At 39.4% G+C, this 18,426-nt stretch overlaps 1 protein-coding gene across 2 annotated transcripts; it reads right to left on the bottom strand.

Annotated features, from left to right (window-relative positions):
* Positions 1-3,886: 3,886 nt before the first annotated feature.
* On the bottom strand, positions 3,887-18,426 carry cxxc1b (CXXC finger protein 1b). 2 transcript variants are annotated; one of them, XM_017450673.3, is made up of 14 exons: positions 18,206-18,426; positions 17,362-17,477; positions 16,057-16,157; positions 13,014-13,141; positions 10,366-10,521; positions 9,713-9,850; positions 9,482-9,586; positions 9,207-9,382; positions 8,849-9,056; positions 8,646-8,756; positions 8,437-8,486; positions 8,247-8,343; positions 4,385-4,537; positions 3,887-4,262 (listed from the first exon to the last, which is right to left on the bottom strand). In XM_017450673.3, exons 1-14 carry the CDS (start codon positions 18,206-18,208, stop codon positions 4,116-4,118), a joined length of 1,689 nt encoding a protein of 562 aa, XP_017306162.1. In that variant the 5' UTR covers positions 18,209-18,426; the 3' UTR covers positions 3,887-4,115. The 2 variants fall into 2 exon arrangements, with proteins under 2 accessions (XP_017306162.1, XP_017306161.1); XM_017450672.3 differs by having other exon boundaries at positions 9,207-9,385; positions 18,206-18,425.

Raw genomic sequence — 18,426 nt, forward strand, 5'->3', positions numbered from 1 at the left:
GTATTAGGTCCACATAAAGTACTGTACAAAACTCTAAGCAAATGACATATTCCACAAAAAGATATACCTTAATACTGTTATTATATATATTCTGCTTTTAGTGAATCAGTGGAGATATCCCACTTAGATTATTTTTCTTTGTAAATAGAATAAAAAAGAATAAGTGCCTTTTTAAATCCTACAGGGTCTGATGTTTTCAATGTTGTAATCCAGTGCCAGTGAGTCTGAGAAAGAACCAGTTTCAGAACACACGTCAAGCGCATTTCTACATACAAGTTCATTAATGGACCTTGTTAGTATAAATCAGCTTCATATATATAGAGTATTTAAGGAGTTAATATTTCAGGAATTACAGACACCACAGAAAGACAAACACCACAATGTGTTAAGCTCTCCATGTGCTAGAGTCAGGAGATGGCTGGATGAACTCATGCAGGTAACATGTGAGTGAGCAAACTTCTTTTTATCTTTGGTAAACGTGTTTTAATGACTATTTTGTTTCTTTGACAGTATTAAAATATTGTATGTTGCTACAAATTATAACTTATTGACAAGAATTTATGGCATTTATGACCATTTCAAATCCTCTTCCTCATAACTAAGTAAAACGTTCTCAATGCACCCCTCCTGATAATTGTATGATTTCTGACCCCCAAACCATCAGGTTCATCTGCACATGAGCCCTTATGAAGAAGCGCAACCCCCTAAAAAATTCTAACACAGTTTTATGCTTCAACCACTAGAGGGCCAAAATGTACATAGTGGATCTTAAAATTAGATGTCCAGCAGAAGACTGACGCAACTCTGGTAGTTAATGTTTTGTGTTAGGTTGTTTTAAAAACATTTTTTCTCTCTCTTTAACCACTAAGCATCTTGCAAATTGTCAGCAATACAGCCACGGGCTTTGATGTTATGTGTTTCTGCAACTATTATTATTACTATTATCAGTATTAGTGCTATTCCTGTTTTCATTACCTTAGGCATAACATAAATTTACAGATTGTTGTGTTACTATTTCTTAGTTTTATTCATTTTAAAAAATCATTTTGTTTGTATAAAGATACACATTTTTTTTTCATTTGTATTTAAATTTTAAAATCCACTCTAGGACAAATTTTTCTGGTTTTATTTGCAAAATTATGTCAATAGTTGGTTAATGGTTAAACTAGGGATGTTAATAATTTAATTGATTAATAGTATCGATTGTAATTCTTCAAATCCATGGACATCACCAAATGCTGAGTTTCCTCCCTTGAGATGATTTGCCAGGCCTTTACTGCAGCTGCCTTTAGTTGCCTTTAGTTGCTACTTGTTTGTGGTTCTTTTTGACTTCAATTTTGTCAATCCTTGAATTTCCGGAGTTTTGTGATCTCTTGACTTGTTGAAAGGTGTTTCTTAACTATGGCCATGGCCACTTTCAAGAGTATTGGAGACAAAGGCAGTTTCAAATGGTTTGGCCCAATCAGTTAAACTTCAGACAAAAATAAGCATCATAGACTGTCCAATCATGAAAATGTGCCTGCTATCTGAAGAAAACTAGTAATAACCAGATTAAAGATAACAGAAATGGATTTTGTATGTTTTTCTCTATTACTTATTGGTTCCTTTGTGTATACATTAAGTAATTGTTTTATGTTATGCTCGAAACATTTAGGAGCCAGTTATAAAGGAGCCAAAATGGTGCAATAAAAGACTGCTGGAATAAAAGACAGGTGAGTCGATGTTACCTGGTGAGTATGTCCACAACATGGAGACTTTGACCTCACATCGTGACTCCATGTGGCTGTCTACTACTGTGCAGAAAATCCAGCAGATATCTTGTCAATCCTTATTTAAATTTGGTTTGAACTACAAAGTTTGTTTATTTTATTTTAAATTTTAATTTAAACAGAACTTCAGTTTTGGACAGCAACCATAGTGGTTATCAATAATAAATATGATATAAAATAAAATGATAATAAGAAAAGAAATAAAGAAATAACAACACACACACACACACACACACACACAAAGCATATATACTATACATACACACAGTGGTGCTTGGATGTTTGTGAATTTTATAGAATTTTCTATATTTCTGCATATATATATATATATATATATATATATATATATATATATATATATATATATATATATCTGCATATACATATCTGTGAGTGGCAAAAGTATGTGAACCTTTACATTCAGTATACTGTGTGACCCCTTGTACAGCAATAACTGCAACTAAATGTTTCCGGTAACTGTCGATCAGTTCTGCACATCGGCTTGGAGGAAGTTTTTCCCCAGATGCAGCAGAAACAGGCCCAAACTATGACACTACCACCATCATGTTTCACAGATGGGATACAGTTCTTATGCTGGAATGCAGTGTTTTCCTTTCTTCAAACATAACGCTTCTCATTTAAACCAAAAATTCTATTTTCATTTCATCTATCCACAAAACTGTTTCCAATAGCCTTCTGGCTTGTCCATTGTGATCTTTATCAACTACAGATTGGCAGCAATGTCCTTTTTGGACAACAGTGGATTTTTTCTTGCAACCCTGCCAACACCATTGTTGTTCAGTGTTCTCCTGATGGTGGATTTCTGAACATTAACATTAGCAAATGTGAGAGTGATTTTAGGTGCCTAGAAGTTACCCTGGGTTCCTTTGTGACCTTGCAGACTATTACACGTCTTGTTCTTGGAGTGATCGTTGGTGGTCTCCACTCCTGAGGAGGGTAACAATAGTGTTAAGTTTCCTCCATTTGTACACAGTCTGTCTAACTCTGGATTGGTGGAGTCCAAACTGTTTAGAGATGGTTTTGTAACCTTTTCGAAACCTGTTGTGCAACATTTCTTTTTCTGAGGTCCTCAGAAATCTCCTTTGCTAATGCCATGATACACTTCCACAAACATGTGAATATGATACTTTGATAGATCCCTGTTCTTTAAATAAGACAGGGTGCTCACTCACACCTGATTATCATCCCATTGATTGAAAACACCACTCCAAGTTCACCTTCAAATTAACTGTTAATCATAGAAGTTCACATACTTTTGCCACTCAGATATGTAACATTGGATCATTTTCCTCAATAAACAAATGACCAAGTATAATATTTTTGTATAATATATAGTATCTATAACATTACTGGGTTCTCTTTGTCTACTTTTATAGACTTGTGTGAAAATCTGCTGATGTTTTAGGCCATATTTATGTAAAAATATAGAAAATTCAAAATGGTTCACAAACTTTCATGCACCACTGCATTGTAGCAACTTGCAGCACTGGTAGGCAGAACACAGACACAGGCAGAGACTGGACTGGTGTAAAAGAAGGTGTTTATTTCTTAAAGTGAGGCTGAAATGGGAGGATGGGATTGGAAAAGGTGCTTGAGGTACTGTTTCCAGGGCCTGTGGGCTGTGTTGGGAGGACTAGGGAAGTGCATGGCAGTGGGTGCGGTGCTGGTGAGATTTCTATGGCTTTCCTGTGGGTGCCAATGAGGAGCTCTCTTGGTGTGTCACAGGAGGTGGGCATTGCTGTTATTGGTATCTGTAACAAAAAGCAGAAGAGGGATCAGTGTGGTCTGGGAGACAGAAACTGCTCACCCCCACTAAGGCTGCAGTGGTCTTTTAAACTCTCCCATCTTCTCCAGGAGGGTGAGGAGCTGCATTCATTATCAGCCATCAGCCATGCTGTATTCCTCCACCCTGCCCTGTGTCCATGTGCTTTCCCGCAGTCCACAAAAGTGGTGGTGAGTTGCCACTGTTCTTTCAGCACCCAGGCAGCAGTCGTGTGAGGAGTGCACAGTGGATTGTGCATGTGGTGTGGAGGCCTGCCGTCACAACAGCTATCCAAAAGAAGTAACCTCAAAATGACACCATTTGAAACGCACTATTTCTCAAAGCGCCAATTTATTTTTGGTCTGAGTTTGCCATAGTATAGTTACACTTTGCATAATAAATATAAATGGAGCACCAGACACAAAGGATAAATGAGATCTACAACTTGTAGAAAATGCTTTTAGTATGGTCAGTTCCATCCACATGATATTAATAAACACCACAAAATAAACTCCATTAATTACAAGACAGTGGATAGAGAGGAAATATAACAGGGTGCATCACTATCTGTCTTTGCTGCTGCGTAAATCAGTGGTCAGAGGATCATGCTGAATGGTTTGGTGCAACATGAGGGCCAGCAGCCCTGCCCTGTTAGTCATCGCTGTTCTTACGTTACGCTCCTGTTCAAATAGCTCATCCAACTTGTACCACTGTTAAAAGACACACAGACACATTAAAAAGAGAAAATGGTGCTATTTTTGAAAGCAATACACAGGTTATTTAATACATGCACAGGCAGAGTATAATCAAGTAGGTGTAACATTTGACCCACCACTCGAACACGCTCTAGGTCTACTTCTGCTCGTCTGAGTTTCTCCCAGCAGTAGTGTCTGTTGCATTTGCGCTTAGACATTCTGCAGTACTCTCCTGTTGGCTCAAATACATTACGCACTAGAGGACATCCACACACTTCATCCACTGGCACCTGCAAGAGAGACAGAAAACAAGGAAATGATGCAAGGCTTGTTTTTTTGGGGGACATTCCAGCCAATATCCAGAATTTAACCACTGATATATATTTTGTAAACATCCAATCTTGCGTCTTACAGCAATGGTGCAGCTGGCACTGTAGCAAGATTTCCTAGTTTGAATACTGGAGACACCCCCTCCTAATTGCGTATCTTGGAAGTGGACACAAAATTTGAAAAACTACAATGGTTATGGTGGATATTTGGGTCGGAGGAAAATGGGGAGAGAAGGAGTGAAGGCTGTATTCACTAGACAAAAGGTATGTTCAGGGAAGCCAAATAGCTATTGGCCTACTGCTAATAAGCAATGCCTTTGCTTTGTAAGTAAATTATTGTGATGGAGCAACAGAAATGACTCAAAGGATAAGGATTTTTTTATTTTGAGTTACTGTTACATTTAGCGATGCACCAAAATGAAAATTCTTGGCCGAAGCCGAATATTATAAAACAGCATTTTTTTCAACATTGCATAAATTAAATAGTCAAAATGTGCTTTTTACTATTTTGTCTTGCTTTTCAAAGAAAAAAGTCAATTACAAAAACTACAATTTCAAAATATTGATTTAACACTGAACATTTTTCTTCATTCCAGCAGGCATAGCCTACCAACAAGGCACAATATAACAAAATAAATAAATGAGTAAAATAAAAATATTTTTATGTGGTCATCTTTCAGCCCATATCTTTTGAGGTATTATATTGGGGATATATACCGCTCGCGTCCCTGTACACCTCGCGGAGTATTATAGTAGATATAGTATAGTTAGATACATTGTTAATGTTCTGTTCCTTGATAGATTTAGTTAGTTTAAACTATAGATTAGTTCATTTAGTCCCCGCTGGTTTTTCCACTCCCAGTCTATAGTACTAGTACTTGTTTTTGTGTTTTGACCCTGTTTTCTGTGACCGCGACTTTGATTCCTGCTTTGCCCCGTTTATGCCTGTTTGCCGCTCGCCCGACCCTGTTTTGACTACGCTTTTTGGATTCGATTTGAATTTGTCTGCCTGCTCTTAAATAAATACGTCTTTACCTGCACCTACTTCCGTGCTCTACTCCCTTACGTCTCGCGACGTGACAATACGAGGTGTACAGGGACGTGAGCTATATATATCACGAATATAATCAGCACTAAGCACTGGCAGCTGAAAACAATAAAGCCACACCCCCGAAAAACAACCAATGACAAAACAGGGAGGAGACAGAACAGAAACAAAACAAACGCACGTGTCCACAGTAAACAGTGTCACGGTTGTCAACACCCGAAGAGCACGTGCTCGCTGTGCACTCGTGCATGTAGCTCATGCATGCGCGTGCCCCCTCATCTCTCCTCATTGTGACATTCGCGCATCTCACTCTGGTGGCTAGTCTATTTGGTCGTGTCATCAAACACGTCATCGTTCGTTCAAATTTATTTGAACCTTTTCACTTATTGGTGGATGTCACAATGTAACTAGGGATGCACCGAATGTTCGGCAACCGAAATAATTTTCGGTGCATCTCTAGTTACACTGTGACATCCAACCATACATGTTCAAGCGAAAAATATACACAATAAATCCTGTGCCAGAGAATAGAGCAACAGGAGGCAAGCAGAGAGCAACTGTAGAACTTTCAAAATTACACTGAGCCAAATAAATGAAGTTCACAACAATAGCATGTGTTAGCGGACAAATGTCTCTTCTATCTCAGTTCAGCTCCTTTTTTCCCCAGGCATGGTGCTTCTCTTCTCTGTGTTTTGTACTAAATACAGACAAAACAGCTGTTTATCATATTCTTGGAAGAAGACCTAGTAACTCTGCTTTAAAATCTGGTTCACAGTCCTGTGGTTCGAAGTGCTACCTGCACACTCAAATATCCAGAACTTCTTGTTCTGTGGTGTAGAAAAATTGTTTATAAACAAAAGGATGTGATTTGCACAGCATTTTGATTAGCACAATGCTAACGGGATATTCTTCCTTCAACCATTTTCTATTGAATCAGATACCTTTCCAAGCCAATACTACGCAAGAAAACGAATATAGAGTTGAAAATGAGGTTTGTCAAAATTGACAGACTTTCAACTGTTTGCAATGAAAAAAGCAATTTAAATAGTTCAACAAAATGAATGCTTCAAGTGGTTTCCCCAAATACAACTGAAAATGCAACTTATAATTAGAATTTATTATAAGTTGCATTTTCAGTCTCAACATTATTCAACCCCTGAATAGAATTCCCAATAGAACAGAATCCAAAACGTTAAGAGAAGAGATCATCGCCCTTCACAAACAAGGAACAGGATACAAAAAGATAGCAAAGGCACTGAATGCACCTAGAGACACCGTTGGAAGCATAGTTCACAAGTTCAAAGTTGAGGGAACAGTGGTTACACTACCTGCACGGGGCAGAAAAATGAAGCCATCAACGGCTGCAAGCAGATTTCTGAGAAGGCAGGTTGTGAAAAAAAAGTGACTGCAAAAGACCTGCAGCAAGACTTGGTGTAACAGACACTGAGGTTTCAGTGAGCACAGTAAGGTGCGTACTAAACACAGAAGGTTTCCGTGCCAGAACTCCAAGACGTTCACCACTACAGACCCGAAAGCACAAAAAAAGTCGCTCAAAATCATATAAATAATCCACAGAAGTTTTGGGATTCTGTTCTGTGGAGCGATGAAACAAAACTGGAACTTTTCGGCACGATGGATCAGCAGTATGTCTGGAGGAAGAAGAATGAAGAAAGAACACTGTCCACAGTCGAGCATGGTGGCGGCTCGGTGATGCTCTGGGGCTGCTTTGCATCCTCTGGCACTGGAAACCTGCAGCGTGTGGAAGGTCAGATGGATTCATTGAAGTACCAGGAAATCCTAGGAGAAAACGTCACGCCGTCTGTGAGGAAGCTGAAGCTTGGGCATCATCGGACCTTCCAACAGGACAATGATCCCAGCATACCTCAAATTACACCAAGGCTTGGCTGCAGAAGAAATCCTGGAAGATTCTACAGGGCCATCACAGTCACCTGACTTGAACCCCATAGAAAATCTCTGGTGGGATTTGAAGAAGGCGGTTGCACCATGCAAACCCAAGAATATTACTGAACTGGAGGCCATTGCTCATGAGGAACGGGAGAAGATTCCTCAGGAACGCTACCAGAAGCTGGTGTCTGGCTATGCATCTCATTTGCAGCAGGTCATAACAGCAAAAAGTTGCTGTTAATAGTAGTCTATTAAGTACTTAATAGATGCTTGCCATGAAGGGGTGAATAATTTTGAAACTGGAGAAGTCATTATAAGTTGTATTTTCAGTTAAATTTGGGGAAACCACTTGAAGCATTCGTTGTGTTGAGCTATTTTAATTGCTTTTGTTTGATTTGTAAATTCTGACAATAAACCTGATTTGCAATGGGTGTCATTTTGATTAATTTAAAATTTTTTGAATAATTTTGATTACAACTGTATGTATGAACACATTTCTGATTCTGACACCCTACAGCACAAAGTGACATTTTAGAAAACAAAATTGCGCTTGCTGTGCTTATTTTTGCAAGTGAGGCAGGCGCTTCCTGTTTTAGGAGCATCAGAGTGCTGCGTAAGAGCGAAGGCTTATTGCTAATGGTTACAATCCCTTCCTCTGGTCACAGACAGACAGGTACACAAAAACAATTACTCTAGATTACGGGACTAGGTTTTCACCTTGGGGTCTCTGGAATGTTCTGGACACAAAACCTGAAGCCTCTTGCAGTAGGTTTTACTCTGAGGATTATACACATCACAGAAGAGTCTTGTTGCCCTGGTAACACAATAGACAGAATATTTGTAAAGACATTCCGTTCTAGTGTATTTCTTTAAAATACATTATTAATGCTTAAATAATTGTTCTTACCCTTCTATTCGTGTTGGGAATATAGAACCAAAGGATGTCTGGCTTTCGTACTGCCCATGTGAAGCAAAAAAAAGTTGTAAAACATCTAGCATGCTTTTAACATTTGAGTAACACAAGTTACGGTGTCTGAGACTCATTAACTGGAGAGCTACAGAAACAGAAGGCTGAGGTGAAGAACATCTGAGCAGATTGAAAACCTCTATATTCACCTTAGCATAACACCTCTCCATGTGTCTCATTGCCACCTTAGGGTTAATGGGGTGACTGCAAGATACACAAAAGATCTGGAGATCCGTGTCCTCGCTTTCTGTTTCATTCACCTGCAGAGGGACACAGAATACAAGCACCATTCCTAATGCTTTCTTAACCAAAGAAATGCTTGTGCAGGGCCACTGGGCCAGTGACTTCCCACCTCCTCATCCTGCTGAACCACTTGCTGCTTGGCTTTAGCAATGATCCCCTCCAGCTCATGAAAACGGCACTCCATTTCAGCAAGGCGCATGCGAGCTGCCTGCTGTTCCCTACGAATTCGTTCCAGTTGCTTCCTGCCCTGCTCCTCAGCGATGCACGGACTCTGCTGCCATTGCTGGATACGCTGTGGAAGAATCTCGTAGATCCGGCTGCCAAACCAGCAAGCACAGCAAATTTATTTTGCAGTTATGAGGAAGGTACATTTAGAGGCGAGGAAGGTACATTTAGAGGCGATGAAGGGTGTCTTTAAAAGACTTGAATTTAAACATGCATAAGTAAAAAATGGGGACAGGACCCACTTGGTTGCTAGCTTCATGCCACAGTCTTCCGAGCAATATTTTGAGTTAGGACGTGCCACTTCAACACAGCTAGGGCCCAAGCACTGGTGCAAGTCTCCGGTGTAACGACCATCACTTCTGTCACTGTGCCTGATACGGTCTTTATGCTTCTGTTTTTGCTTATGCCTGCGTGACTCCTTCTGAAAAGGGACAACACCAATGCACTGAAGACAATGACCAAGAATAAAAGTTATAACACATGCATGTTCAGTATCACAACACTTGTTTTTTTGTACCTTTTTGTCAAGTTTCTTCTCTCGACGCTTAACATGCTTGACTTTTATAGCTTTCTTGCACTGGGCAGGGCTGTAAACTGGACCTTCTTCATCACTGCCCCAAGGCTACACAAGAGTGACAAAAGCAGCAAGCTAAAAACGGTTACATAATGCACCACTGTGTTGTTAAAAAAAAAAAATGCTTGGTTTAATCACTGACTCAGAATAACTTGAATTTTGCCATTGTATTACCATATTCTGGTCCTTGTATCGTGAGTACAGCTCCATCTCATCTTCATTATAATCATCTGAATATTGTCCGTCTCTGTGCATCCTATTTTCTGTCCTCTCATGCAAGAAAAACTCCTCATCTCGAACACGCAGCATTTTCTTAAGACATTACATTTAAAGAAACACAGGATTTAAGACATACAAGTACAAACATGGTAACTGATGTGAAGCACCACTTTTATAAAGCACTCCTGCTGTTTTTTCTGTGGTCATCAAGCTCACATTACCTACAGCCAGGTGACAAATTAAAGAAAAATCCTGAATAAATGAGTGGAATTGCAGATGCTTCAACACAGATGTGCTACATTATACAAGTAATAACATCTTCCTACCATGCTGAGCGGTATGTATAAAAATGCTGAGCACATCCAGTTGACCTTTATTTTTGGATCAACATGACAAGATAAAAAATACCCTAGTTTCATCTTATTGAGGGGCTCCCCAGCACTGGGACAGAGCAAGTTCGAATCCTGAAGGTGCCCAAAAAGGTCTGTGTCCGAGAACCATGGGAGCAAAATTGGCTTTGATCTGGGTGGGCTCTGTGCCAGGTACTCGAGGTGCTTCACATCGTACAACACCACAATCAACTTACTCATAACAATTTACACAATTACCCTTGCACGAACTACACACTGCCGCAGTCGACATTTTTGCCGGATTTTATTTGGGCCCCCAAATTTTTTCATGTCCTTGCAGAAGTCACACTGTGCACAGTCTTCAGTACGTCTGCAGGGTTCACACTCACCACACATGCGTGCAGAACGTTTCACCTGTAACAAAAACTTTCTACTGTTATTTATATAATTATAAATAATACACAGCATGGGTATTTAACAGGTATTTTAAAAATGAATGTCAGTATATGCCAGAAAAACTTCAATATAGTGTCACAATACTGGAATATCTAACTTCAATACAATACCTTTGAAAATAATCGATATTCAATACCAAGGGAGAAACTGCCACAACATTAAGGGCATAACATTGTAGGTTTTTATTCAAAGAAATATACAGTGGGGGAAATGAGTATTGGACGCATCAACATTTTTTTCAATAAATATATTTCCAGTGAGGTTATTCACATGAAATTTTCACCAGGCATCAGTATTAACTTAACTAATCCGCAAATATAATGAATTCACAACATTAAAGTCCATAAATAAAGTTATGTGTAATAAAGTGGAATGACAGGAAAAAAAAGTATTGAACACACTAAGAAAATCAGTTCTCCAAGGCAAGGAACCAGCTGAAATCCGTAAGTAATTATACCCCTATGTGTGCAAATGAATATCAGCTGGGTGAGTAAATTGATGGTCTATAAAAAGGCTTTTCATTACCAAGGTGTCACACAAGAAACATCTCATGATGGGTAAAAGCAAAGAGCTCTCCCAAGACCTTCACAACCTTATTGTTGTGAAACATATTGATGGAATCAGATATGGACGTATTTCAAAACTTCAGAATCCTCCAGTAAACACCATTGGAGCCATTATCCACAAGTGGAAGCAACATCACTCCGTCATCAACCGGCCACGCACAGGAGCTCCTCACAAGATTTCTGACCAGGGAGTCAGAAGAATAGTCAGAAGAGTAGCCCAAGAGCCAAGGACCACTCGGAAAGAGCTCCAGAAACACTTGGAGGCAGCAGGTACCATCGTCACAGAGAAAGCAATAGGCAGTGCACTCCACTGCGCACACTCACCCCGCAAGACTCCATTACTAAAGAAAAGGCATGTTGAAGCTCGTTTAAAGTTTGCTACGACTCATCTGGACAAGCCTATGAGATACTGGGAGAGTGTAGTCTGGTCAGACGAGAGCAAAATGTAACTTTTTGGCTGTGATACTACACACCATGTTTGGAGAAGAAATGTCACTGCACATCTCCCTAAAAACACTACACCAACAGTGAAGTGTGGAGGTGAAGCATCATGGTGTGGGCTGTTTTTCATCACATGGTACTGGCAGACTTCATATAACTGAAGGAACGATGAATGGAGTCCTTTACCGGGAGATTCTTTAGAAGAATCTGCTGCATCCACCAGTATGATGAAGATGAGACGTGGGTGGACTTCCAGCAGGACAACGATCCAAAACATACAGCAAAGGAAACTCTCAATTGGTTTCAGAGAGAAAAATCAAGGTGTTAGAATGGCCCAGTCAATCACCTGACTCGAATCCAACTGAACAAGATTTAAAGACAATATGTTTAGAAGAATGGACCAAAATCACACCTGAATACTGCGACCATTCATCTCTTCATACAGGAAGTGTCTTGAAGCGTCATTACAAACAAAGGCTTCTCCACTAAGTATTAAATACATTTCAGTTAGTGTGTTCAATACTTTTTTCCCGTGTCATTCCTCTGTATTACACATAACTTTATTTACGGTCTTTAATGTTGTGAATTCTTTATATTTGTGGATTTCTTCAGTTAATATCTGGTGAAAATTTCATGTGAATAACCTCATTGGAAATATATTTACTGAAAAAAAAAAAAAAATGTTGATGCATACAATTCTTATTTCCCCCAGTGTATACAAGGCTATAACATGACAATGTATATTTTTACATTAATGAAAACTTCCTGAGGTAGTGCTACTCTTTGCAACTAGCTTAGCTTTGGGATTTACAACGGGACAAGACACTTATCAACGACAGTTTACTGGGCCATCTTGTTTTTTCCTTCATTGATGGTGAAATGGGAGCTGTTTCCAACTGTGTCAGTCCTCCAGGTGCTTTGTTAAATTAGTGGTGTTGGCAACTTTTGTTAGTACTGCTCTGTAGCATCGCTTGCATATTGGCCTGTGTCCTTCGCCTTTTAGTGTTAATTTGCCTCAAATCCGAAATATTTTCAGATAACACTTCTGCTGTTTTCTTTATCCACCAAAATGGGCAGCAACTCTGCACTTGCCATCTTTCTAAGGCCATAACAAAATGCTATTCAACCAATGCGAATGAGATATGTGAGATGAGAAGACAGCACTGTGAGTAAATGAGAGGAGGCAAGGCCATTTCGGCACTGCGGTGTCTCAACTCGCTGTCAGCGAGAAAAGAGAGTGAGAAAGCACAGCTGGTATCAGTGTTTCGATACTGCAGAAAATGAGTATTGAAACCGTTTCAAATATTCTGAATTGATATGCAATGAAGAAAAAAAAAAATCTATATTTTTGACAACACTACTTCAATAATAGACAGGTCACAAGAACAAGGATGTGTAGTTTAAAAAGAAAAAAAAATTCAGGAAAAAGCTGTAACTACTCACTTTAGATCCACGGCGCTTATCCAGTTTGAAGTCTGGCACACTGGATCGTTTCTGAACTCTCTCTGGTTCCATCTCTCTCTCACATGATTTTTTTGACCGGTATTTTAATTCAAGAGAGGGATCCATTTCTGTCAGATAAAGAAACCCTAATTATGAATGTAGTTCTATTAACAATGGATAATCCCCATGGACTGTGGAAAATTAAGAAGTTTCATATGACATAGTATTTGCAAGAAATACTGCAGTCATATAGCCATCTTTCACTAGGACCTTCTTACCGAGCAGGTGCGGAATGACAACGAACCCTAGTGGTTTTCTAATACACATAACTAGCCTTCCATTTCACCCATTCAACATACTGGGACAATGAGTATCACATGAGCACCATATTGTATAAAATGCCACAGTATGAGAAAAGCTTGACCGGTGTTGGACGTGACTGCAACACTCATGGAGGTATGGACCGGCACTGGGAGGGGTGATATTAACCATTAGAACCTGGAGAATGCACACAGTGCCATCCAGGTAGCAGGAGAGTTCCCACAGCAGCAGGTCTATAATGCTTATGATGATAAACCCCTCCTCATAGAGTGGTGCACAGTTGCCATTTGGTGTAAGTAGCACCTCAGAGCAGCCAATGGGCACAACAAAACACTCTGAAGGTTTGCCTTTGTGGAAAGCTGCAAGGTCAAGCGATTGGTTTATACAACTGGGTCATTTCAGAGCCACCAACACATACAAGGCAAGGCATATATAATATAATACAGTGATTGCTAGCAAAAAAGCAGGTTTTAGGGGCATGCATTTCAGGTAAGCATAATGAATAGGCTTGTAAGGCGAGGCTGTAGAAGAGTCCAGCACTAGGGGTTTAACTAATAGACTTGCTCACAGAGAGGCACATACAGCCGTGAAACACTTTATATTATATTTATTTACAGTCAGGTCTATGCATATTTAGACAATTGCGATTTTGCCATTGACCATCACTATAGTGGATTTGAAATTAAGCAATCAAGATGTAATTGAAGGGTAGACTTTCAGCGTTAATTCAAGGGGTTTAACAAAAATATTGTATCAACCACTTAGGAATTAGAGAGACATTTATTTTTAAGATTCCCTCCATTTTCACAGGCTGAAAAGTAATTGGACAAACTAACAATCATATATATTAGGATTGTTTTTAATACTTGGTTGCAAATCCTTTGCAGTCAATGACTGCTAAAATCTGGAATCCATGGACATCAAATGTTGAATTTCTGCCTTCAGTTTAGTCTTCAGAATGTGAAACGTATGCACAACTGGGTTGAGGTCTCTAGACATTTAAGAACATTTCATTTCTTTGCCTTAAGAAGCCCTTGGGTTGCTTACGAGTTATGTTTTGTGTTATCCGTCTGTTCTGTGAAGCACCTTCCCATCAGTATTGCATCATTTGACTGAATCTGAGCAGAAAGTAAAGCTAGGTCTGTTTTATTTTTTCAGCCTAATGATGGCCTCCTTCTCTTGCATCACCACCTCTCTGAACGCATATAGAGAGTTCCCATGAACAGCTTGGAATCAAGTCCAGACCATTTATCTCCTTAATTTGTCATGAAATAATGAGGATACACTGGCCATGAAACTGCTTATCAGTCAACTGTCCAATTACTTTTCAGCCTGTGAAAATGAAGGTACTCTTATGGCAAATAATAATAATAAATTAAAGGGCTAGTTCACCCAAAAATTAAAATTCTGTTATCAATTACACACCCCATGTCGTTCCAAACCCACAAGACTTTCGATCATCTTTGGAACACAAATAAAGACATTTTAATCAAACCTGGGTGATTTCTGTCCCTCTGTTTCTAGTCCAAGTGACCAAAACTTTCAAGCTCCAAAACATTCATAAAGGCATCGTAAAAGTAATCCATGTGACTCCAGTGGTTTAATACCAATTTTATGAAGCAATATGAATGCTTTCTGTGTGCAAGAAAAACAAAAAAGCCTTTATTCACAAAATATCTTGACTTCAGATCTCCGACATGCGTTCACGAGAGAGCCACAATGCAAGCGTGTTGTGTTTACAGGAAAGCGGACATAAAAATATCCATGAGAGCTCGCAAAAAAAATGCAAGTCCTCCTTGCATACAATCTCGCAATACAAGGAGGACTTGCATTTTTTGTCTGCTCTTGCATGTAGTGTGGTGGTGTACAGAGGCAAAATTATGAAAACTGTGTCATTTATAATACTCATGGACCTGACTGTGTATTAAGAAATGGATTACTCTCTTATACTTGATCATAAAACTAACCTGATGATGTTTTTGAAGGGGAAGTACTTTTGTTTTAAATTATGTCTCTCTCTCTCTCTCTCTCTCTCTCTCTCTCTCTCTCTCCTGGGCGATAAATTGTTCCTAAATTATAAAACAAATAACAAAACGCTCACTAAATTGAGTTTATTGGGTTTGAAGCGTTAAAGTTTTTGATAAAATCGCTGCACTGTGGCATACTGAATTTCCTCACACTCGGACGCTATCAAGGCTAGGGTTTAATGTCGTGGTTTTTTGACAACTTTTGGCTAAAACACAAATCCCATATCATTGGGGAAAACTCTCAACAGGAACAAAAAAAAAAAAAAAAACCCTGACAGAGAACACATTGCAGCAGAGAAAATGAGGGGTGAAGAAGGATAACCCGACTTATATGCCCCAGTGGCATATATTAGGGAATCCACACAACGCTGCAGAGATCAACGCATGGTACAGCCAGGGAACCCATTGCCTGCCAGCGTGTACATGTACACGAGGTGAGAAGGTTCGAGAGAGAGAGATGGTTGTATGACAGAACACAATATTTGAATTACATACATCCAAGTCAGTTTTGGAGTGTCTTGGCATGAACACACAAGACAATTATTGTTAGAGCCCCTCACAATTAGAAGGGTCAGAAAAGAACCTCATCTCAGCTTTATGTGGAGTTTCTCCAGCCATTCTAAAATGTAGCAAACATCTTGCAAATGACTATGTTGTGATCCTTTTGACTGAACAGAAGAGGATGGGCTACTTACCCTGACACTGCTGGCAATACCACTCTCTGATACCCTTTGCCATTTTCTCAGTCATGTTTATGCAATGTCCATGGAACCACTCGTTACAGTTATCACAGCCACTGTGGACACAAGACCGAGTAAACTAGTGAAAAAGACAAAATACACATACAGGTGCATCTCATAAAAAAGGGCATTTTTCCCCATAATTTATTTCAAAAAGTGGAACTTTCATGTATTCTAGATTCATCACACAATGTGAAATATTTCAAGCCTTTTTTTGTTTTAATCTTGATTATGGTTCACAGCTCATGGAAATCAAAAATCCAGTATCTCAAAATGTTACAATAAAAAGAGTGCATAATATTTATGCACTCAATCCTTGGTCGGAGCTATTTTGCCCAAATTACTGCATCACTGCGGCGTGTCATTGATGTAATCAGCCTGAGGCACTACTGAGGTGTTCTGGAAGCCCAGGCTGCTCTGACAGCGGTCTTCAGCTCGTCTGTATTGTTGGTCTGGTGTCTCTCGTAGATTCTCTATGGGGTTCGGGTCAGGCGAGTCGGCTGGACAATCAAGCACAGTAACACCATGGTCAGTAAACCGGTTACTAGAAGTTTTGGCACTGTGGACACGTGCAGAGTCCTGCTGGAAAAGGAAATCAGCATCTCCATAAAGCTCGTCAGCAGATGGAAGCATGAAGCTCTCTAAAATCTCCTGGTAGACGCTGCATCGACTCTCGACTTGAGAAAACACACTGGACCAACACCAGCAAATGACATGGCAACCCAAATCATCACTGACTGTGGAAACTTCACACTGGACTTCAAGCAGCTTGGATTCCGTTCCTCTCCACTCTTCCTCCAGACTCTGGAACCTTGATTTCCAAAGGAAATGCAACATTTACTATCATCTGAAAAGAGTACTTTGGACCATGATCAACGGTCCAGTTCTTTTTCTCCTTAGCCCAGGTAAGACGCTTCTGACATTGTCTCTGGTTCAGGAGTGGGCTGACCCTAGGAATACGACATTTCTGATTATAAATGCTTTATTCTCATATTGTGGGATACTGGATTTTTTTTTTTATTTCCATGAGATGTAAGCCATAACCATCAAGATTAAAACAGAAAAAGGCTTAAAATGTTTCACTTTATATGTAATGAATCTAGATTACATGAAAGTTCCACTTTTTGAATTAAATTACAGGAAGAAAAAAAAAAAAGAAAAAAAAAAAAAGAGTACTTTTCCACGATATTCTAATTTTTTTGAGATGCCCCTATACACAGGCTGCAAACGGCACTAAAGAAAACTGCACATTGATCTCACATCATGAAACAGTTGATGTCTGGTTTCCGGCAGATGCAGTACAGAGGTGGTTTCTCATCTTCCACACTGCTGTTGTCCACTGCTGGCACTTGGTCCATATCAGAAATCTCACTTTCCTTAAGGTAGTGAAACAAACATGTGGTGATTATTAGTGAGCTAGTCCATTACAAAAACAAGATCATTCATTTCTTTCTTGCTGTGCCTTAACTAAGTTTTCAAAAGCAAAGCCGTCAGCTTATTTAGGGTGCTAAATAGTATACACAAAATGTATGATATTTACACTCTGCACATAATTAAGCAAACAGAAAAACGCCTCATTGGCTGAGGACTGTGTCAGGCTGAAAACGTCCATACAGAGCTTTCATTCACTGGGAGGAAAAGCAGCGATGTAGACTGCTGTTAAAGACGCGGTGTTTAAACGTCTGTTATCATTTCCTTATACAGATTTTTACATGTAAAATCACTGAGACGCAAATGACACCACAATGATAGCCACCCTGCCTGGAGCATTCCTCCTGAGGAGAGAGTGTATAAAATATTTCATTTGGTGCTGAGACTTAATGTTTCTGCTAAATAATTAGAAACTGCATAATAATTAATCCATTTTATTTACACTCCTGTTAATTATCAGGGCTGGTTATATTAGCTAAAATATCCGAGTTACACTCGGCTAGCTGACAATCAAACTGACAAGACAAATCATCTAGTCAGTTATGAACAAACGCCAAAATGACTTCTCATTATACAACAAGGCAATGACTCAAAACTATACACTAATTCACGCCGAAGTTTACTTGTGTTTTTTTGTAGAACTTGTCCTGTTAGCTCTGGTTAGCACACTCACCATCGGCGCAAGTTAGCTACGGATTTACGCAGTTCGTCTTATTCGATTAAAACACTCTTCAACAGACGGTCGTCTTCTAGCTTTAATTTGGTTGTAATCTTAAAACCTGTTCAGCTATTCTTTATACGTAGGCATGGGAGTATGAATAACAAGAATTAAACATTTTCCCCCCTTCCTATTCCTCTTCTTCTTCTTGTTTTACGCCGGTTGGCAAACCAGCT

Source organism: Ictalurus punctatus, chromosome 21 (genome assembly GCF_001660625.3).
Source record: "Ictalurus punctatus breed USDA103 chromosome 21, Coco_2.0, whole genome shotgun sequence".
Taxonomy (NCBI): Eukaryota; Metazoa; Chordata; class Actinopteri; order Siluriformes; family Ictaluridae; genus Ictalurus; species Ictalurus punctatus.